This window comes from Vigna umbellata, chromosome 3 (assembly GCF_029865625.1).
Source record: "Vigna umbellata cultivar VRB3 chromosome 3, Vumbellata_1.0, whole genome shotgun sequence".
Lineage (NCBI taxonomy): Eukaryota > Viridiplantae > Streptophyta > Magnoliopsida > Fabales > Fabaceae > Vigna > Vigna umbellata.
In genome coordinates, this window is record NC_142167.1 from 8,771,039 (window position 1) to 8,793,611 (window position 22,573).

General features: G+C 34.7%; 3 protein-coding genes across 9 annotated transcripts; 1 reads left to right on the top strand and 2 right to left on the bottom strand.

The window, feature by feature from the left end:
* Nucleotides 1–290: 290 nt before the first annotated feature.
* Nucleotides 291–3,686, top strand: LOC124822493 (N-terminal nucleophile aminohydrolases (Ntn hydrolases) superfamily protein). Of its 7 annotated transcripts, none has more exons than XM_047294498.2 (8): nucleotides 291–444; nucleotides 602–786; nucleotides 905–1,076; nucleotides 1,661–1,725; nucleotides 1,838–2,230; nucleotides 2,303–2,361; nucleotides 2,775–2,879; nucleotides 3,282–3,686. In XM_047294498.2, the coding sequence occupies exons 2-8, from the start codon at nucleotides 679–681 to the stop codon at nucleotides 3,499–3,501; spliced, it is 1,122 nt and encodes a 373-aa protein (XP_047150454.1). In that variant the 5' UTR covers nucleotides 291–444; nucleotides 602–678; the 3' UTR covers nucleotides 3,502–3,686. The 7 variants fall into 7 exon arrangements, with proteins under 7 accessions (XP_047150454.1, XP_087967012.1, XP_087967013.1 ...); XM_088110886.1 differs by having other exon boundaries at nucleotides 2,775–2,891; nucleotides 3,282–3,422; XM_088110887.1 differs by lacking the exon at nucleotides 291–444 and having other exon boundaries at nucleotides 466–707.
* A 463-nt stretch (nucleotides 3,687–4,149) lies between these two features.
* Nucleotides 4,150–6,231, bottom strand: LOC148201567 (hexose carrier protein HEX6-like). Its single transcript, XM_088110374.1, has 2 exons — nucleotides 5,782–6,231; nucleotides 4,150–5,297 (listed from the first exon to the last, which is right to left on the bottom strand). The coding sequence occupies exons 1-2, from the start codon at nucleotides 6,229–6,231 to the stop codon at nucleotides 4,218–4,220; spliced, it is 1,530 nt and encodes a 509-aa protein (XP_087966500.1). The 3' UTR covers nucleotides 4,150–4,217.
* A 14,056-nt stretch (nucleotides 6,232–20,287) lies between these two features.
* LOC124838310 (hexose carrier protein HEX6-like) lies at nucleotides 20,288–22,573 on the bottom strand. The gene is made up of 2 exons (XM_047313877.2): nucleotides 21,919–22,573; nucleotides 20,288–21,489 (listed from the first exon to the last, which is right to left on the bottom strand). Exons 1-2 carry the CDS (start codon nucleotides 22,366–22,368, stop codon nucleotides 20,410–20,412), a joined length of 1,530 nt encoding a protein of 509 aa, XP_047169833.2. The 5' UTR covers nucleotides 22,369–22,573; the 3' UTR covers nucleotides 20,288–20,409.

Genomic DNA, 22,573 nt, shown 5'->3' on the forward strand with positions numbered 1-22,573 from the left:
CAATTCATCCCAATTTTCTACAAAATCAAAGAAATTTAGTGATAAAATCTTCAACTATAACTTCAACTCTCTTAATTCATAAAAATAAACTAAAAACAAAAGAACAAATAAAAATTTACTCTCAAACAGTAAAATCAACCGTTATCAACATAACATGTGATAAGCCAAAAGATTAAAATTCAATAATTCAATCCAGATTGATATATATATATATATATATATATATATATATATATATATATATATAATATATATATATATATTTAATTTATCACTTCAAAATGATCACATCAATTCTGATTAGAGTCAACTCAATAACTCAAATTGATCACTTTCATTGTTGTCAATCTAGCTTCGCGTTTGAGGAAACTTGCAATAACCATACCACATAATCCCCGTTTTTTCAACGTCGGGAGAAGTGTAGTTGTTAAACCAGAAAACCAGGTTGAAGATATTTCTCTTAGTCATTGATAATCGAATCTGATGATGTGTTTTTACTCTTTGAATCGATAGAATATCTTATCTTATTCCTTATCTTCAAATCAAATTATATTCTAATATATCGTTTCCATTTGATCTGTATATTAATTTTCTGCAATAGTTCCAACAACAATGTCTTGAATGTCTTGAAAAGCGTTCTCTTATCCCAATCAAAATCTCCAAATTGGGTTGCTCGTAATGCGTTTCAGAGACCTCGGAGAACAGTGGTACAACCTCCATCACCAATCCATCTCCATGCCTGCAAAGTCCTTCGTCATTATCTTCCTTCTCCCTCTATTCTCTGTGGTACTCTCAAATCATTTCTCTAATCAGAGTAGAAGTAATTTTGAGTTCCCAATCCTAAAAGTCTTAACTTTTTCCACTTTAGCCAAGTTTTGATATGATGGGTGTTGTTTGTAATCAGGTGGTGGGACATGAAACCGTGCAATCGGAAGAGTACCCTTTGGTTGTGAGCACGTGGCCCTTCGTTGAGGCTGTCAGAGCTGCATGGAAGGCTGTTGATGGTGGCTCTTCGGCTGTGGATTCCGTGGTTGAAGGATGCTCTACATGTGAGGAACTGAGGTGTGATGGAACAGGTTGGAACGTGAATGTTTGGAACATAATAAGGACGTTTCAATATGAAATATTTGAACCTATTTTGCCTATTGCTTCAATGGAAACCGTAGATTGGGTGTGAACTTACCTCTCCGTGTTGTGATTTTGAAGTATTTGATAGTTGATTTTTGCTAAGAGCTTCTTCCATTCTTATCTAGTGCTTATTGGATTGATACTAACCCTAGGCTCACAAAGTCATAGGCTTAAACATGCTACTAGTCCTGCAATATACTTATTTTATTTGTCTTTATGTTTTCTCAAATATAATTTTTTTTTTTATTTTAATCCCTCCTACACTGCATAAACCGCCATGTGAGCCGTTAGAAAGACCAAGGTTCACAAAATAACATTTACTTGACGTTATGCTTTTTCGTGGGAAGGGAAGAGTTTTGAAAAATTATGTGTTGTTACCCCTAAATGAAAGAATCAGACAGATTTTTGGTTCTGCATTTGTTCTTTCTGTTTATAGTCCTTGACCATCTTGAGATTCCATTTTGACTTTTCCCTTCATGTCTTCATGATATCTACTGCTGTGCATGCCTTTTGAATATCCTATTCTGAACAGTTGGTCCAGGTGGAAGTCCAGATGAGAATGGAGAAACTACAATTGATGCTCTGATCATGGACGGGGTAGCTACGAATTACCATGTTCTTGATCTGCTAATTATTTTGTGTCATGCATATTGCGTTTTCTTGATCTGGCATGATTTTTTGACCCATCTTCTGCTAAGGGGACACACAGTTGACAATGGAAGTAGGAGCTGTTGCAGCCATGAGATACGTAACTGATGGAATCAAGGCTGCCAAGTTAGTGATGCGACATACTGAACATACTTTGCTAGTAGGAGAGAAAGCATCAGAATTTGCTATTTCAATGGGTCTTCCTGGACCTACAAACTTGAGTTCACCAGAATCCATGGAGAAGTGGACCAAATGGAAAGATGGTCGATGTCAACCAAATTTCAGGAAAAATGTGTCACCTGCAAATAGTTGTGGTCCTTATAGTCCAACACATTACCTGCAGCATCCTGGTGAAACATGCTCCAGTACTGGTCATATTCTGACTAGTAATTCTGGATTACCTCGTGTTGGTCTTCATAGCCATGATACTATATCAATGGCTGTTATTGATAGAGTAAGGTTTAGCATAAAATTGAACTTTTGACATCACTTTATGTATGCAAATGACAAGTTCTATTTGGCACAGATGGGACACATTGCCGTTGGCACATCAACGAATGGGGCAACATTCAAGATTCCTGGGAGGTAACCTTCTGTGTGCCAGTATTACAAGTGGACTGATGGTCTTTTTGTTTCTTGAATTGCCAAACTTTTCTTCGTTTTCAAGCTAAATTATCTTGATTTATTTAAAGTCACATGAAATTGGTTTTTAGTCCTTTTCATTCTGATTATGACCAATTCCCATTAATTTTCATGACTGCTATATACGTAACTCGAGAAGGAATGGCTTTAGAAATTAGACTGTCTTGTCTTTATTCATATCACTCTAAGAGAGTGTTTTTCATTTGGGGAAAGTGCTTCTGTCAATTCCAAATACATATCCTCTTTGGATATGAACTTCACACTTATTTAATGCAGCAGAAATTGATCACCCTTAGTCTGTTCTATCGTTGATTTTTATAATTAAGTTTTTTTTATATGTATTTCTTTGATTACAGGGTAGGTGATGGTCCCATAGCTGGATCCTCTGCATATGCTGTAGAGGAAGTTGGTGCATGTTGTGCAACTGGGGATGGTGACATCATGATGCGCTTCCTTCCTTGGTAGCACAGAAAGTCTCTAGTTTCTCTATTTTACATACTGAGTTACTTTTTGTTAGATTCTCTTCAGAGGTTATGCATATTGGCATACACACAGACAGTTTGATGGTGTCTTATTTTCATTGCATATCTATTGCTTATTAATTTTGGTACGCAACTTCTATTTGGGGGTGAGCACAACTGGTCCATCATGTAATGTTCTTGGTTAATAGCTAAATGATAATTTTTTTGCAACTAGCGTATTAAACTTATTTTTCTAGTGCATTGACCTGTAAAAAACATATTCTTTACCTTGGTAATTTCAACTTTCAAGCATTCTTACTACAGTATAGTTACACTTCAATTAAATATTCTTATGTGTTTTCAATTCTGAATATCTAGATGAATACTTCTATTCAATTTCAGCTATCAAGTTGTGGAAAGTATGAGGTTGGGAATGGATCCCAAACTTGCTGCCAAAGATGCAATAGCACGAATAGCGAAAAAATTTCCAGATTTTCTGGGAGCAGTTGTTGCCCTCAATAAAAAGGGGGAGCATGCTGGTGCCTGCCATGGTTGGACATTTAAATACTCAGTAAGGAGCCCTGCAATGAAAGACGTTGAAGTTTTTACCGTGCTACCCTGAGACTGATACTATTCAAGAAATGAGTATCTCCCAACAAATGAATTCAAATTTTGTTGACTGAGGAGAATTAATAGTGCTTAAATGTGCTCGTATTGTAATATTATTCTTGCGTCTGATATTTCAATTAACAATGATTGAATGATTGCTTACAATTTTAACAATGTTTGCACGAGTTTCATACTACAGTTTTAATGTTGTCCGCCCAAGTAATAAGAAAAGTGACTTACAACACGTTTCTGTCACTTTTTTGATTTAGATAGTACATGAAGTATAGAAAAAGTGCTTGAAATGAATGTGGATGAACACGTCTCCATCACATTGGAATTTATTCTTAGTTTTCCACCCTATATACCGATTAAGATAGATCACTGCAAATACAAGCAGAGTAGATCTCTTATTTAAGCTTATATCAAGTAATAATCATTTATGCCATAAGCTACTCTCAAGGAAAAAATAGTGAGGATTGTAAAACCACCTTGATTCTATCAACTTTTGATACTTTCATGTTTGAACGTGATCTTTCAATTCATGTCACTTGCCAGCACTTTTCTGTCAAGTAAGAAGTATACTTTAAAAGTGGAGAAAACTGTTTTAGTTATTATAATCTAATTTTTCAAACTGAACCATTGTATTGCTTTATAGTCAAGGTAATGATATTTAGACAAAGTTTTAAGCTAACATCTGTAGAACATTTGATTTAGAACTTCCTTCAAGTATCATATCGATATCTCACGTTTATGTTCTTTATCACTCGTTTCAGTCACTATTCTCTTCCAAAACCAATGTTCTTGCCACACTTTCTCCATCTGTTCAAGTGGCACCCTTGTGGTCTCTGGCAGAAGATAGTGCACAAATATAGTCATCACCACCACCCATCCTCCAAAGAAGAAGAAAATCCCAGACTTCAAGTGGCAAAGCATGGCCAGAAAAGTCTGAGCAACAGCGAAAGTGAAGATAAAGCTCACTGCCACTGTGATGCTTTGCCCTACTGATCTAATTTCCAAAGGAAATATTTCACTTGGCACTAACCAACCCAATGGCCCCCATGACCACGAAAACCCAGCAACATATATGCATACCATAACCAAAACCACAAAAGCATACCCTTTGCTTAATCCACCATGATCTTTCAGATGAAAGGCCATTATACCACCAATTATAACCTCTGATACAATCATTTGAATGCCCCCAATCATGAACAAGGCTCTCCTTCCTACTCTATCAACTATGAACATTGATATCAATGTTGAGGCAGTACCTATAACTACCGTGATCACAGCTGAAAACAGCGATGCACTTTCTCCTAACCCAATTGTCCTAAAAAGTAAAGGGGCATAGAAACCAATGACGTTTATCCCTGTCATTTGCTGGAAAAAGGGTATAGCTACTGCCATCACCAGCTGAGGCCTATACCTTCGTTTCAAAATGACCTTAAATGATTGTTTGTTGTTGGCTTTTGAAGAACTTGCTTTTATAAGATCATCAAGTTCTGCCTGCACGTCTTCTATGCCTCGAATTCGCTGAAGTAGTAACTTGGCCTTTTGATGGTCATGGCCGCGTTGGATTAAGCTGTTGGGAGTTTCAGGGAGGAAAAGTGCACCAAATGTTAGGATTGAGGCTGGTACGCCTGCCATGGCTAGAGACACACGCCAACCCCACCCACCTTCTATCTTCTCTGTTCCATAGTTGATTAGGGTAGCAAACAAACCACCAATGCAAATGCTTAATTGGAAGCCATTGCTAGTTGCTCCTCTTAGTCGTGGTAGTGCCATTTCAGATAGATACAGAGGAACAGCCTACAGAATCAGTCCAAAATATGAAAGAAATTACGGTCTTGTTATTTTTATTTGGTAAAATAACTAAGAAAATGTTTGTATGTGGGATGGTTGAGCCAAGTTTGCAGCAAAGTAGACATCTCTAACTTATATAGAAAGCATGAGAATTACCTAAAGTCCCTCTATTAGACGTGTAGTTTGAATATTGCAGTAATCCTAAAAGCTAAACCACCACGAAATAAATCATAATCAAATGGTTATTCTCTTATTTTCATTTTGTCCTCAACAGTCAGAAGGAACTTTGCAAAAGAGAAGCTAGATCCTAAAAAATTTCAGGAAAGAAAATTACATAGTTTTAATCTTCTAAAAAGGGGAGAGGGAGACCAAGAGGTTCTCCTTTTTGTTGGCAAGATAAACATTGTCTAGTCTCCAATTGAATCTAAAGTTGTACTAAATGTTTGAAATGGTTGTAATAGTGTAGAAAAAGGAAGGAAAAGATAGCTACCTGGTTTGCAAAACCAACTCCAACTCCAAGCAAAAGTCTACCAAATATGAGCATCAACACATTAAAAGCTGCACCTCCAAGAACTGTACCGGCCAGGAAGGCGGCGCCGCCGGCCAAAATGGATGTCTTGCGGCCAAAGGCTTTGGTGACATAAGAAGCAAAGAAGGTGGTAACAAGGCCAGCAACATAGAGAGAGGATGTAAAAGAGGTCAAGAGTTGGCTATCAAATACACAGTAGTTGCTGACTTTGGCATCTTCTTTCTTAAGATACACTTTGTGGAAGAATCTCTTCAGAAATGAATCCATTGAGGTCACCCCACCTGCTATTCCAATGTCATAGCCAAAGATGACACCTCCCATGCCAGCCATCATACAAGACAGCACAACATAAAGGGTTATCTTTCCATTGCTTTCGACATTTTCACTTGCTATAGCCAACCCAACAGCCATTGATAACTGATAACTTTTTGGCAAGTATACCAAATCGTTCCAAGTAATATAGAGTAAGTTCAAAGTATCGTCTCCCAAGGGACTTGTGCAACACAGGACAATTCTTCCTTTTATAACTCAATTAGACATCAAAGTGTACAAAACAACACAAGAAAATCTTTTTGGTATTTTTATCAAACAGTTGGTGTGCAAGAAATTTATATTTAAATGAAACTTCGTTGGAATTGGGTTTCATGAATCATATGAAGATAAAACTCTGTTCAATATATCATTACTTCATTCAAACATTCACATCAAGGCATACTAGTCCTAATCCCTTAGTAACTAGTTCTAAATTAATATATTAAAATGCTAATCCCTTAGTCAATTTAACATACAATTTGCATTAAGTCCGATGTTAAGAATGATCAAGTTATTGAGTCTATCCCTAGATCCCAATCACTTAATTGCTCTATCTACGTTCATGTTCAAAGTTACTTTCCAGTAATCAAAGACATTCAAATAACATTATATTTTCATACAATGATAATAAATTCAAGAAAGAGCATATGAACGAACAACGATATATTGAACAGGAAAATTACAGTGAGTTCATTACATCCAATCCCAACGAAAGAGAAATTTAACTACTCCTAATCATCTAAAACGTACACATTTGAAGCAATCCCTTGCAACAATGGTGTCTTGATGCCTTGGAGTAGTCTCCGGAAGTTCCTGAGATGTTTTCGTTTCTTCCTTTTGTCTGGAACTTCTATCCGAAGCTGGTTTCTGTCGCTCTGTCACGTCTTTTAAAGCCACTTAAATTCATTAATGCGCTCACGTCTTTTAAAGCCACTTAAATTCATTAATTCGCTTAGCGCACATGTATTGGTGCGCTATGCGAATTTTGTGTAACCGCTGCCTCTCAACTGATGTTATTCGCACAGCGCACAAGTAATGGTGCCCTATGCGAATTTCCATTTCCTGGCAGTGCGAATTTTGGCTTTCGCTTTGCGAAAATTGGCTGACAGAATCTAAATAATACACCATTCCCTGTACAATATTTTACATAACAATCTACTACCTATTACAACTTTTCAATGAGGAACCACATGAATAATTACAAGATTGAGTTCATTTATAAGTATAAAAACAACTCTTTTTCACACTTATCAACTCCCCCAAACTTGAACTATTTCATGCCCTCATGAAATCACATAAGAAAATGAACATCACAATAGACATTTGACATTTTGATAAAATGACTCTGCACATCAGAATAATCATATGCATTCCCAAAAATTTCAAACAAGTATGACATGGTGCATCACTCATAAAATCATCTGTGCATAGAATATAAACAACCAGATCAGCATTTATCATTACTCACACTCAAGTGTTTGTCCTCTCATGACAGTAGAATTGACATAGAACTTCATTAGCTTTTGCATTTCATTTGATTCACACACTTCACACACTCTTGGTTAAGTCCAAAGGGCTTTTCAGGTTAAGGCTTGGCTTGGCTAGAAAAATAATCATGGTTTTTCTTGGATTCAAAGACACCTAGTAAGAAGAGAACAACTTCAATTCCCAATCCAGTAATCAAATCCCAAAATATATCATTCATCACATACCATTTTCTTTCACAACTCAACCTTCTTTTTCATTTTGAGCTTTTTTTTTTATCACATTTTTTTATTGATTTTTTTTTTCTTTCCATAAACTTGAATTCAACCTTAACCTCTTGTAAAGCATAATAAATGTTCTCTTCTAAGGTGTAAGGTAGGATATCATCTAATAGGCTCAAGGTGAAAGGAAAAAAAATTTTCAAGGCTCAAAACGGTTAACAAATGAAACACAGTGTCTCAAGGTTGGCTATCTGGCCAAGTAGCTGTATAATCAATAATAAACCGGGCCTTTTTCATCCTTAACCAAAAAGTGTGTGTACGTAGAGTCAAAATTATGCAAAAACCAATTCCATATCTAGACAACTCAATATCTCTTAATATATATGCTCTCAACACTCACAGATCTGGTCATATTCATACACACAGATAAAAATATATGAAGCACATTGCAACCACAGTCATATGTGTTATCATTTTCAAGAATCACATCAACTTAATCAAGACAATGCATAACCATTAAATCAAAAAGTCACATGTCTTTACAAGTAACACATAGTTCAAAACATATTACAAAACATAAATAACATAACTAAACATTGAAGATAACTTCATCTGCACCTGCACTTGCAAAAAGTAACATAGAGAGAAGTGAAATAGAAAAATAAAATAAAAACACAAACAAAGAAATAAGGAAAAGAAGAAAAAAAAATTACAGAACGTGAGCACACCAACAAACATCAATTCCAATATGCAAAATGATTGAAATGGATTTCCTAAATAACCTCACTCAGATCCCTCTTGTTGCAAGATCACTTAGTACTCCCCTTTCAGCTGTTGGAATCCCATCCCTAGGATCTTCCAACAACTAGAAACATCTGTAGGCAAACTGCATAAAGAAATTCAAACAAAAAGAGACATACAATTGACAAAGAATTTCACTTTCCCTGTTTTCTGAAGTTAGGACACTCAGATCCCTCTTGTTGTGCCTACCTAAGTATGACAAACCCTCACCCAATCCCTTGGTGTAAGAAGTCCATCAAACTTGCCTTAAGTTTCAAAACAGTGAATCCAAACACACAACCCCATCCCTGGTGATTTGCACATCTGGTTTGATTTAGTTAGTTCCGCTACTGAAATCTCATTCCTAAGAACTTTCAATAACAACATCAAGCTCTAAAGCGTACCCCCGAGACAGGCATTAAGTTCAAACTAAATCAATGGAAAGTCTTAAAATACTAAAGCCAACTGCATACCCAACAACATTAAAAAGGAAAATTCACAATAAAGTCTAAAAGAGTCATAAATGCCCAAATTGCCTTGTGTTGGAACACAAGTCCCCGGCAACGGCGCCAAAAACTTGATAACTTTTTGGCAAGTATACCAAATCGTTCCAAGTAATACAGTGAATAAGTAAAAGTATCGTCTCCCAACCCTCACCCAATCCCTTGGTGTAAGAAGTCCATCAAACTTGCCTTAAGTTCCAAAACAGTGAATCCAAACACACAACCCCATCCCTGGTGATTTGCACATCTAGTTTGATTTAGTTAGTTCTGTTACTGAAATCTCATTCCTAAGAACTTTCAATAACAACATCAAGCTCTAAAGCGTACCCCGAGACAGGCATTAAGTTCAAACTAAATCAATGGAAAGTCTTAAAATACTAAAGCCAACTGCATACCCAACAACATTAAAAAGGAAAATTCACAACAAAGTCTAAAAGAGTCATAAATGCCCAAATTGCCTTGTGTTGGAACACAAGTCCCCGGCAGCGGCGCCAAAAACTTGATAACTTTTTGGCAAGTATACCAAATCGTTACAAGTAATACAGTGAATAAGTAAAAGAGTATCGTTCTCCCAAGGGAATTTGAGTTACGTTAATCAATTATAATTGTTTATCAAGGTCAATTACTGATGAAAATATTTATGACTTTGGACTTAAACATGAAATTAATCAATTAGATGAAAATTAAGATTGAACAATACGACAAACGATCACTGGAATTGGTCTTTGACTAATATTAGAGTAAAATCCTGGACAACATATATTCTTTGTTCAAGCATTCACATGAAAGTATCTTGGTTTAATTCCTTAAAACAAGTTCTAAAATTATCTGTTGAATTATTAATTCCTTAATTAACTCATCAAATAACTCTGCATTAAGTTCAGATGTTGAGAATGACCAAAAGCACAGAAACCATTCCTAGCGTAGTTACTTTTAGTTTCTTTTCTTACGTTTCTGATTCTAAAAATACTTCCCAGTACAAAAGAACCTTTAAGAAGATTAATACTTCCGTATAATCAAGAGTAAGTCAAGAAAAGAACAAGAACAGAAACATATATTGCACAGGAAATTTACATTAATAATTCGTCATACAACCAATTCCAATGAATAGAAAATTTAGCCTATCCTAGACATCTCAAACGTACTCTTTACAGCAATTCCTTGCAGAAAGTGAAGTCTTGATGTCTTGACAGGTCTCCTGATCGTCTTCTGAATTCTCCAGTATTTTTCTGGCTATGTTCGTGTGTCAGAAGATCGTTTTTGCCTTTCTGTCACGTCTTTTAAAACCAAAAACTTCCTTAATTCGCACAGCGCACATTTGTGTGTGCGCTATGCGAATTTCATGTAATTGCTGCCTCTCAACTGATGTTATTCGCACAGCGCACAAGTAATGGTGCGCTATGCGAATTTATGTTTCCTGGCAATGCGAGTTTTGGCTTGCGCTATGCGAGAATTGGCTGACAGACTCCCAACTATACATCCTTTCCTGTACAATAATTTATAAAAACATTCTACTACCTATTACAACATTTCACTGAGTAATAACATGAATAATTAGAAGATTGAGATCATTTATAAGTGTAAAAACAACTCTTTTTTCACACTTATCAACTATCAAAAACTTGATAACTTTTTGGCAAGTATACCAAATCGTTACAAGTAATACAGTGAATAAGTAAAAGAGTATCGTTCTCCCAAGGGAATTTGAGTTACGTTAATCAATTATAATTGTTTATCAAGGTCAATTACTGATGAAAATATTTATGACTTTGGACTTAAACATGAAATTAATCAATTAGATGAAAATTAAGATTGAACAATACGACAAACGATCACTGGAATTGGTCTTTGACTAATATTAGAGTAAAATCCTGGACAACATATATTCTTTGTTCAAGCATTCACATGAAAGTATCTTGGTTTAATTCCTTAAAACAAGTTCTAAAATTATCTGTTGAATTATTAATTCCTTAATTAACTCATCAAATAACTCTGCATTAAGTTCAGATGTTGAGAATGACCAAAAGCACAGAAACCATTCCTAGCGTAGTTACTTTTAGTTTCTTTTCTTACGTTTCTGATTCTAAAAATACTTCCCAGTACAAAAGAACCTTTAAGAAGATTAATACTTCCGTATAATCAAGAGTAAGTCAAGAAAAGAACAAGAACAGAAACATATATTGCACAGGAAATTTACATTAATAATTCGTCATACAACCAATTCCAATGAACAGAAAATTTAGCCTATCCTAGACATCTCAAACGTACTCTTTACAGCAATTCCTTGCAGAAAGTGAAGTCTTGATGTCTTGACAGGTCTCCTGATCGTCTTCTGAATTCTCCAGTATTTTTCTGGCTATGTTCGTGTGTCAGAAGATCGTTTTTGCCTTTCTGTCACGTCTTTTAAAACCAAAAACTTCCTTAATTCGCACAGCGCACATTTGTGTGTGCGCTATGCGAATTTCATGTAATTGCTGCCTCTCAACTGATGTTATTCGCACAGCGCACAAGTAATGGTGCGCTATGCGAATTTATGTTTCCTGGCAATGCGAGTTTTGGCTTGCGCTATGCGAGAATTGGCTGACAGACTCCCAACTATACATCCTTTCCTGTACAATAATTTATAAAAACATTCTACTACCTATTACAACATTTCACTGAGTAATAACATGAATAATTAGAAGATTGAGATCATTTATAAGTGTAAAAACAACTCTTTTTTCACACTTATCAACTCCCCCAAACTTGAACTATTTCATGCCCTCAGGAAATCACAGAAAGAACTGAACAACACAACAGACATTTGACACTTTGATAAAATGACTTGGCACATCAGAAAAATCACATGTATTCCCAAAGATTTCAACAAGTATGACATGGTACATCACTCACAAAATCATCTGTGCATAGAATATGAACAACCAGATCAGCATTTCATTACTCACACTCAAGTGTTTGTCCTCCTGACAGTAGAATTGACATAGAACTTCATCAGCTTTGGCATTTCATTTGATTCACACACTTCACACACTATTGGTTAAGTCCAAAGGTCTTTTTAGGATAAGGCTTGGCTTGGCTAGAAAAAGAATCATGGTTTTTCTTGGATTCAAAGACACCTATTAAGAAGAGAACAACTTCAATTCCCAATCCAGTACTCAAATCCCAAAATATATCATTCATCACATACCATTTTCTTTCACAGCTCAACCTTTTTTTTTTTTTTCATTTTGAGCATTTTTTTTTTATTGATCTTTTCTTCCCACAAACTTGAATTCAACCTTAACCTCTTTTAAAGCATAATACATGTTCTCTTCTAAGGTGTAAGGTAGGATATCATCTAATAGGCTCAAGGTGGAAGGAAAAAATTTTCAAGGCTCAAAAGGGTTCACAAATGTATCATGATGTCTAAAGGTTGGCTATCTGGTCAAGTAGCTATATAATCAATAATCAACAGGGCCTTTTTCATCCTTAACCAAAAAATGTGTGTATATACGTAAAATCAAAATCATGCAAAAGCCAATTCCATATCTAGACAACTCAATATCTCTCAATCAATATATGCTCTCAACACTCACAGATCTGGTCATACATACTCACACACAAATAAAAATATATGAAGCACATTGCAACCACAGTCATATGTGTTATCATTTTCAAGAATCACATCAACTTAATCAAGACAATGCATAATCATTAAATCACAAAGTCACATGTCTTTACAACTAACACATAGTTCAAAACATATTACAAAACATAAATAACATAACTAAACATTGAAGATAACTTCATCTGCACCTGCACTTGCAAAAAGTAACATAGAGAGAAGTGAAATAGAAAATAAAATAAAACACAAACAAAGAAATAAGGAAAAGAAGAAAAAAAAATTACAGAACATGAGCACACCAACCAAACAACAATTCCAATATGCAAAATGATTGAAATGGATTTCCTAAATAACCTCACTCAGATCCCTCTTGTTGCAAGATCACTTAGTACTCCCCTTTCAGCTGTTGGAATCCCATCCCTAGGATCTTCCAACAACTAGAAACATCTAAAGAAATTCAAACAAAAAGAGACATACAATTGGCAAAGAATTCCACTTTCCCTGTTTTCTGAAGTTAGAACACTCAGATCCCTCTTGTTGTGCCTACCTAAGTATGACAAACCCTCACCCAATCCCTTGGTGTAAGAAGTCCATCAAACTTGCCTTAAGTTCCAAAACAGTGAATCCAAACACACAACCCCATCCCTGGTGATTTGCACATCTAGTTTGATTTAGTTAGTTCTGTTACTGAAATCTCATTCCTAAGAACTTTCAATAACAACATCAAGCTCTAAAGCGTACCCCGAGACAGGCATTAAGTTCAAACTAAATCAATGGAAAGTCTTTAAAATACTAAAGCCAACTGCATACCCAACAACAAAAAAAAAAAAAAAAAAAAAAAAAAACAAAAAAAAAAAAAAAAAAAACAAAAAAGGAAAATTCACAACAAAGTCTAAAAGAGTCATAAATGCCCAAATTGCCTTGTGTTGGAACACAAGTCCCCGGCAACGGCGCCAAAAACTTGATAACTTTTTGGCAAGTATACCAAATCGTTCCAAGTAATACAGTGAATAAGTAAAAGTATCGTCTCCCAAGGGACTTGTGCAACACATGACAATTCTTCCTTTTATAACTCAATTAGACATCAAAATGCACAAAACAACACAAGAAACTATTTTTGGTATTTTATCAAACAGTTAGTGTGCAAGGAATTATATTTAAATGAAACTTCGTTGGAATTGGGTTTCATGAATCATATGAATATAAAACTCTGTTCAATATTTCATTACTTCATTCAAACATTCACATCAAGGCATACTAGTCCTAATCCCTTAGCAACTAGTTCTAAATTAATATATTAAAATGCTAATCCCTTAGTCAATTTAATATACAATTTGCATTAAGTCCGATGTTAGGAATGATCAAGTTATTGAGTCTATTCCTAGATCCCAAATCACTTAAGTGCTCTATCTACGTCCATGTTCAAAGTTACTTTCCAGTAATCAGAAACATTCAAATAACATTATATTTCCATACAATGATAGTAAATTCAAGAAAGAGCATATGAACGAAGAACAATATATTGAACAGGAAAATTACATCAGAGTAAGTTCATTACATCCAATTCCAACGAAAGAAAAACTACTCCTAGTCATCTAAACGTACACATTTGAAGCAATCCCTTGCAAAAAAATGGTGTCTTGATGCCTTGAAGTAGTCTCCGGAAGTTCCTGAGATGTTTTCGTTTCTTCCTTTTGTCTGGAACTTCTTTTTGAAGAGAATGTTTCTGTCGCTCTGTCACGTCTTTTAAAGCCACTTAAATTCATTAATTCGCTTAGCGCACATGTATTGGAATCTTATCATTTGTCCTAAACTGAGTGACAAAAACTTGATAACTTTTTGGCAAGTATACCAAATCGTTCCAAGTAATATAGAGTAAGTTCAAAGTATCGTCTCCCAAGGGACTTGTGCAACACAGGACAATTCTTCCTTTTATAACTCAATTAGACATCAAAGTGTACAAAACAACACAAGAAAATCTTTTTGGTATTTTTATCAAACAGTTGGTGTGCAAGAAATTTATATTTAAATGAAACTTCGTTGGAATTGGGTTTCATGAATCATATGAAGATAAAACTCTGTTCAATATATCATTACTTCATTCAAACATTCACATCAAGGCATACTAGTCCTAATCCCTTAGTAACTAGTTCTAAATTAATATATTAAAATGCTAATCCCTTAGTCAATTTAACATACAATTTGCATTAAGTCCGATGTTAAGAATGATCAAGTTATTGAGTCTATCCCTAGATCCCAATCACTTAATTGCTCTATCTACGTTCATGTTCAAAGTTACTTTCCAGTAATCAAAGACATTCAAATAACATTATATTTTCATACAATGATAATAAATTCAAGAAAGAGCATATGAACGAACAACGATATATTGAACAGGAAAATTACAGTGAGTTCATTACATCCAATCCCAACGAAAGAGAAATTTAACTACTCCTAATCATCTAAAACGTACACATTTGAAGCAATCCCTTGCAACAATGGTGTCTTGATGCCTTGGAGTAGTCTCCGGAAGTTCCTGAGATGTTTTCGTTTCTTCCTTTTGTCTGGAACTTCTATCCGAAGCTGGTTTCTGTCGCTCTGTCACGTCTTTTAAAGCCACTTAAATTCATTAATGCGCTCACGTCTTTTAAAGCCACTTAAATTCATTAATTCGCTTAGCGCACATGTATTGGTGCGCTATGCGAATTTTGTGTAACCGCTGCCTCTCAACTGATGTTATTCGCACAGCGCACAAGTAATGGTGCCCTATGCGAATTTCCATTTCCTGGCAGTGCGAATTTTGGCTTTCGCTTTGCGAAAATTGGCTGACAGAATCTAAATAATACACCATTTCCTGTACAATATTTTACATAACAATCTACTACCTATTACAACTTTTCAATGAGGAACCACATGAATAATTACAAGATTGAGTTCATTTATAAGTATAAAAACAACTCTTTTTCACACTTATCAATAACCTCTTCTTTTGTGCACAGCTACAAGCTTAGAGAGATTGATTGAGGTTTCATATATGGTTCATCATAATTGATAAGCAAGTAGTGCTTTTTCACTTGTGTACTCAACCTTGGTTTGAATTTTCATCATTACAGTAATTTGGTCTTATCTTTAAGTAATTTATATCTCAAATCTACTAAGCAATGTCAAATTTACATTGCTTCTATGGTAGAATGATATTTTATATGTGCTGATAGAGATGTGCCTCTAACCATATAATCAAGGACAAAATCAACAGAATTAATGGTGATTTTTTTGTCTCAATGTAATAATTGAGCATTTTGGCTAACTTGAGCTTGTGGAAGAGAAATGCATGGGGCCAATAGTTCTAAGGAGCTGAACAATATTGACTAGTGCTTAGGAACCCTGCACATGATGTGGATTTTCTATAACCTTGAGTAAAATTTCTGACTGAAAATCTCACCACTAATATCTCATCTGTTATTAGCAGGAGAAGTGATCTGATTATTAGAAATTTTAAAATTTACTTTATATGATTTGATTCAAACTATAGAAGGTGATCTGTATTTAATTTTTATATAATTCTATTAAAAAATAAAGCTGTTTTATAATGTCCTCATATTGCTGTTTAAGATCACACAGAGTCTTCATAGAGTGTTTGATGTAATCATGAATTTGATGTAGAAGAAATTATATTGACTTATTTTTATAAGAAATAAGACCAAATTGACAACATTCAAAATGGTGGAAAGAAATTATGAAAACTACCCTAATATTAACATCAACAAGCCATTTAACCTATATATATATATATATATGTATATATATATATATATATATATATATATATCTATATATATATATATGTATATATATATATGTGTATATATATATATATATGTATATATATATATATGTATATATTTATGAAAGAAGAATAAGAATATTTTTTTATGAAAATGACACTCAGATTTTCTAAATATACAGATTTTTTTAATATACTTCTGATGTATATTTATTTTACGTAAACTTTATAATTTAAAGACAAATATTTATTCTTTTATTTCCAAGTCATAATGTGTTTAATTATTATAATAACACAGTTATATAATAACCAGAAATAACAAAATAATTTTTTTGACTTTTGCTCCCTCTGCAACAATAAACACCACCTCTCATAGTAACTCTTGAATATAAGTTTATTCTTACAAAATTATTTCATAAACTTAAATTTTGTCTTATTTCATCTTTCTTTTCTACATCTCTATTTTTTATGTGCATCAATTGAGACTGAGTTTGTTCCTTTATTAACAATCATGTTCTTTGTTTACTTCTTGGTCGACTTCGTTCTCATTATGACCGTCTTGTTTTTTACCTTGGGCGAATTCTCATTTATTTTTGTCGACTTCTATGCAATATTGACTTCTATGCAATATTGACTGACTTGTTCTTTGTTTTTGCCGACTTGATTTTTGCTTTGTCCAAATTTTTACTCATTAGGTTCTTTGTTATCTCAGTATATTCGATTCTTCTCAACATCTTCATCTTCATCTTTTGAAACACCTTTCTTTATAAGAAAAGATGTTTTCTCCACTTGCTTCTTCTTAGCTTTCTGCTTAGCCTTGCTACCTCTAGTTGCAGCCTTTTTCATTTCAAATTCTTTTTTCTCCAACTGCGATATCTCTTTCCTGTGACGGGAAAAAATTACATCACTAGTCTCTGGCTTCGTCTTAAATGTTTTGTATGAAATCACTTCTTCATGAGCCTACTCCTTAATTTCTTGGTTATCCTTAATTGGAGCATCCTTTTCATCATTGTCATCATCATTTCCGACTTCATGGTCATCATCCTCATCATCACACAAAAGCATGAACTCGTCCAATTCATTACTCAAAAAGTTAACCAAGCTTACCTCATCCATCACTAAGCTCCCCCTTCCTTTTTTCACCTTTATCTCATGATCAACCAACCTCCCCCACATTCTCTTTCGAGCTATGGAGAGGCACTACTAATAGGTTTGGTCTCACATTCTATCAGGATACTTGGTCCCCACACTAAATATTGAATTTAATCATTTGCGTTAAATGTCAATTGTTCGATCAGACCGTTTGAAAAAATTATTTTTCATTATTCGCTATAACACATGCGTTAAGGTTTATGCATATATTTGATTAACTTTCGATTGAGACCATGTTGTTTTGTTCTCTGGATGCATACTTGATCGTGGTCATGCATGATCACTTTCTTTTCGTATACTTCAGAGACCAATGCAAAATGTTACCAAAATTTTGTCAAATTTAGATGTTTGACTTCTTGTTAGCAAATTATGAAAAATATTTTTTCTGAATGGGTACAACCTCATCTTGTAAGAGTTAAAAATTTGAGATTGATGGAGTTTGTTACGAACATAATACGAATTGAAGATGGATGAATGAACGTCACATCAACGAAGAGTATGGAAAGGGAGTTCTTGGAATATGCTCAAGAACACAATTTTTGTGAAGGAGATATATTTTTGTTCTTGTGTTCGTTGTCTTAATCAAATACATCTAGACTTGGACACAATGCGTGCTTATCTATTCATATTTGCTATAGTGAGGAATTCTACAACTTAGACTTGGCATGAAGAAGTATTACACAAGCCTACTACGTCACGAGGAACATATTATGTAGATTAATAGATAAATGATCATTTAGAAGACATGGATCATGATGTTGGTAAAAAGAATTGTGGAAGAACTCATTTATATGATTTTCTTAAGTCTAATTCAGATGAAGAGTTGTACCCAAGATGCACTAACTTTACATAACTATTAGCAACTGTGAAATTGTTTTGTTTAAAAGCAAGGAATGGATGGACCGATAAAAGTTTCACAAAATTATTAGAGTTATTGAAGGAGATGCTTCCAGAAAAAAAAAACATATTACCTATCCATATTTACGAGAAGAAGAAAATTCAATGTTCAATAAGTTTGAAATATCAAAAGATACATGTATGCCCCAATGATTGTGTATTTTATTGAGGCGAGTTTGCTTCACTGAAGGTGTGTCCACCATGTGATTTATCGTGGTTTAAAAAGAATTGATGAAAATAGTAGTGACGAAGACAAAGATGGTCCACCTACTAAGGTGGTGAGATACTTACCTATAATACCTAGGTGGAAACCATTGTTTTCCATTAAAAAAATGTGAAAAACCTGAAGTGGCATGTTGATGGAAGAAAGTGTGATAATATTCTTTAACACCCAACTAATTTTCCATAATGCAAGAAGATTGATAAAATATTTCTATAATTTTGTGCAGAGTCAAGAAACTTAAGACTTAGACTTGTTATAAATGATATGGATCCCTATGGGAACTTAAGTAACAAACATAGTTCATGGCCAATTTTATTGATGATTTACAATTTATCTCTTTCGTTGTGCATGAAGAGAAAACATATGATGTTGTTTGTGATGATATCAGGTTCTAGACAACCTTTCAAATATTAAAAATCACATCCAACTATAAATATTAATATCGATACACAATGAAGTTGTGTTATTTTTTCAGTAGTTCAAGAATTCATCACCTATAACGGATGACACTATGAAGAAAATAAGATAGGAGTAGGCAGTGTGTTTACTAGAACGATGAAGTTAGGACCCATAATAGCATTAGGACTTTGGTTGAAAACTGTTGAGGACAAAATTTTGATTATGAAAGTTTTAGTTTTATCTTAATAGTTTTAGTTTTGATAGCTTTAGTGTTAATAGTTTCATTTGGTGTCAATAGATTTAATTTTGGTACGTCATATATGTTGATAAATTTTTGAGTTGTGATGGAATATTTTCTATTTTTCAGATTTGGGTAAACTATAAATATAAACAAAACTTAAAAAAAGGCAGATTTGATGTCTGCTAGTTCACTAAGAGACATCAAATGATGCTCGATTTTAATTTGAAATGGCATCAATTAGACGTTGGTGTTTTGTGATCTGTTGTTAAAGGACATCTTACTTTCACATGATTGACCTTCTTGAACGTATGTTTTCAACTTCGAGTCAATTTGACATCTTTGGTTAAGATGTCAAGAGTTTCCTTTGATGTCAAAAGTCATTTTTGTGATGAACTTTTAATGTCAAAGGTGGAGACAATTCAACTAAAAAATAAGGATGTGCGAAGTCGACCATAGTCGAGGGTCTAAACGACTTGGGTCGAAAGTCGAACCAATTCAACCCGATCCAAAGGTAGAATCAAATATTTTTAAAGTAGAATTTTGTCTAAAAAGAAAAATTAATTTGCTTTATCCAAAGAGAAAATTAAAATTTAAGGTATTTCAATTATTTCATCTAAACAAACTATTTAAGAAGAGAAGATAATTCAATTCTAAATAATTTAAATATTATGTATTTCAATTTCATGGTTAAAATTTCTTATCTATAAGGTTAAAGAAAAATAATGAGGAATTTAAAACCTCCTTGATTCTCTAAGCAGTTATACTTTCATGCTTGAACTTCATCTTTCAATTCATGTCACTTGCCAGCACATCTTCTGTTAAGGTATAGTTTAAGAGTGGAGAAAACTGTTTTAATAATTAGAATCTAACATTCCAAACTGAACCATTTTATTGCTTTGTAGTACATTTGATGTATAGACAAATGATATTTAGACAAAATTTTAAGCTAACATCTGTAGAACATTTGATTTCGAACTTCCTTCAAGTATCATATTGATATCTCACGTTTATGGTCTTCATGACTCGTTTCAGTCACTATTCTCTTCCAAAACCAATGTTCTTGCCACACTTTCTCCATCTGTTCAAGTGGCACTCTTGCTGTCTCTGGCAGAAGATAGTACACAAATATAGTCATCACCACCACCCATCCTCCAAAGAAGAAGAAAATCCCAGACTTCAAGTGGCAAAGCATGGCCAGAAAAGTCTGAGCAACAGCGAAAGTGAAGATAAAGCTCACTGCCACTGTGATGCTTTGCCCTACTGATCTAATTTCCAAAGGAAATATTTCACTTGGCACTAACCAACCCAATGGCCCCCATGACCACGAAAACCCAGCAACATATATGCATACCATAACCAAAACCACAAAAGCATACCCTTTGCTTAATCCACCATGATCTTTCAGATGAAAGGCCATTATACCACCAACTACAACCTCTGATACAATCATTTGAATGCCCCCAATCATGAACAAGGCCCTCCTTCCTAGTCTATCAACTACGAACATTGATAAGAATGTTGAGGCAGTACCTATAATTACCGTGATCACAGCTGAAAACAGCGATGCACTTTCTCCTAACCCAATTGTCCTAAAAAGTAAAGGGGCATAGAAACCAATGACATTTATACCTGTCATTTGCTGGAAAAATGGCATAGCTATTGCCATCACAAGCTGAGGCCTATATCTTCGTTTGAAAATGATCTTACACGATTGTTTGCTGTTGGCTTTCGAAGAACTTGCTCTTATAAGATCATCAAGTTCTGCTTGCACATCTTCTGTGCCTCGAATTCGCCGAAGTACTAACTTGGCCTTTTGATGGTCATGGCCGCGTTGGATTAAGCTGTTGGGAGTTTCAGGGAGGAAAAGTGCACCAAGTGTTAGAACTGTGGCTGGTACGCCTGCCATGGCTAGAGACACACGCCAACCCCACCCACCTTCAATCTTCTCTGTTCCATAGTTGATTACGGTAGCCAACAAACTACCAATGCAAATGCTTAATTGGAAGCCGTTGCTAATTGCTCCTCTTAGTCGTGGTAGTGCCATTTCAGATAGATACAAAGGAACAGCCTACAGAATCAGTACACAATTTGAAAGAAATTACTTCCTTGTTTGCAGACAAGTAGTCATCAGATTTGCCCAACTTATATCAGAAAGCATGAGAATCACCAAAAATCCCTTTATGGACGTGTAATTTGGATGTTGCAGTAATCCTAAAAGCTATACCAGCACGAAATAAATCATGAATCATAAATCATAATCAATGGTTATTCTTTTATTTTCATTTTGTCTTCAACAGTCTAAGTGAACTCTGCAAAAAAGAAGCTAGATCCCAAATTTCAGGAAAGTAAATTACGTAGTTTTAATCTTCTGTAATGAGGAGAGGGAGACCAAGAAAGACATCCTAAGTTGGGGTTTCTTGGTGAAAAGTATCTTAAGTTGTACTAAATGTTTGAAATGCTTGTAACAGTGTAGAAAAATGAAGGAAAAGATAGCTACCTGGTTTGCAAAACCAACTCCAACTCCAAGCAGAAGTCTACCAAATATGAGCATCAACACATTAAAAGCTGCACCTCCAAGAGCTGTACCGGCCAGGAAGGCGGCGCCGCCGGCCAAAATGGATGTTTTGCGGCCAAAGGCTTTGGTGACATAAGAAGCAAAGAAGGTGGTAAAAAGGCCAGCAACATAGAGAGAGGATGTAAAAGAGGTCAAGAGTTGGCTATCAAATACACAGTAGTTGCTGACTTTGGCATCTTCTTTCTTAAGATAAACTTTGTGGAAGAACCTCTTCAGAAATGAATCCATTGAGGTCACCCCACCTGCTATACCAATGTCATAGCCAAAGATGACACCTCCCATGCCAGCCATCATACAAGACAGCACAACATAAAGGGTTATCTTACCATTGCTTTGGACATTTTCACTTGCTATAGCCAACCCAACAGCCATTGATAGCCTCTTCTTTTGTGCACAGCTACAAGGTTAGAGAGATTGGTTCAAGTTTTATATACGGTTCATGATAATTGATAAGCGTGTTGTGCTTTTTCACTTGAGTGGTCAACCAAACTTCATCACAGTATATTGGTTTGGATTTTTACAATAACTGTCACTGCTGAAATTTGCACTGCCTCAATTATGGCATAAGAGTTTAATC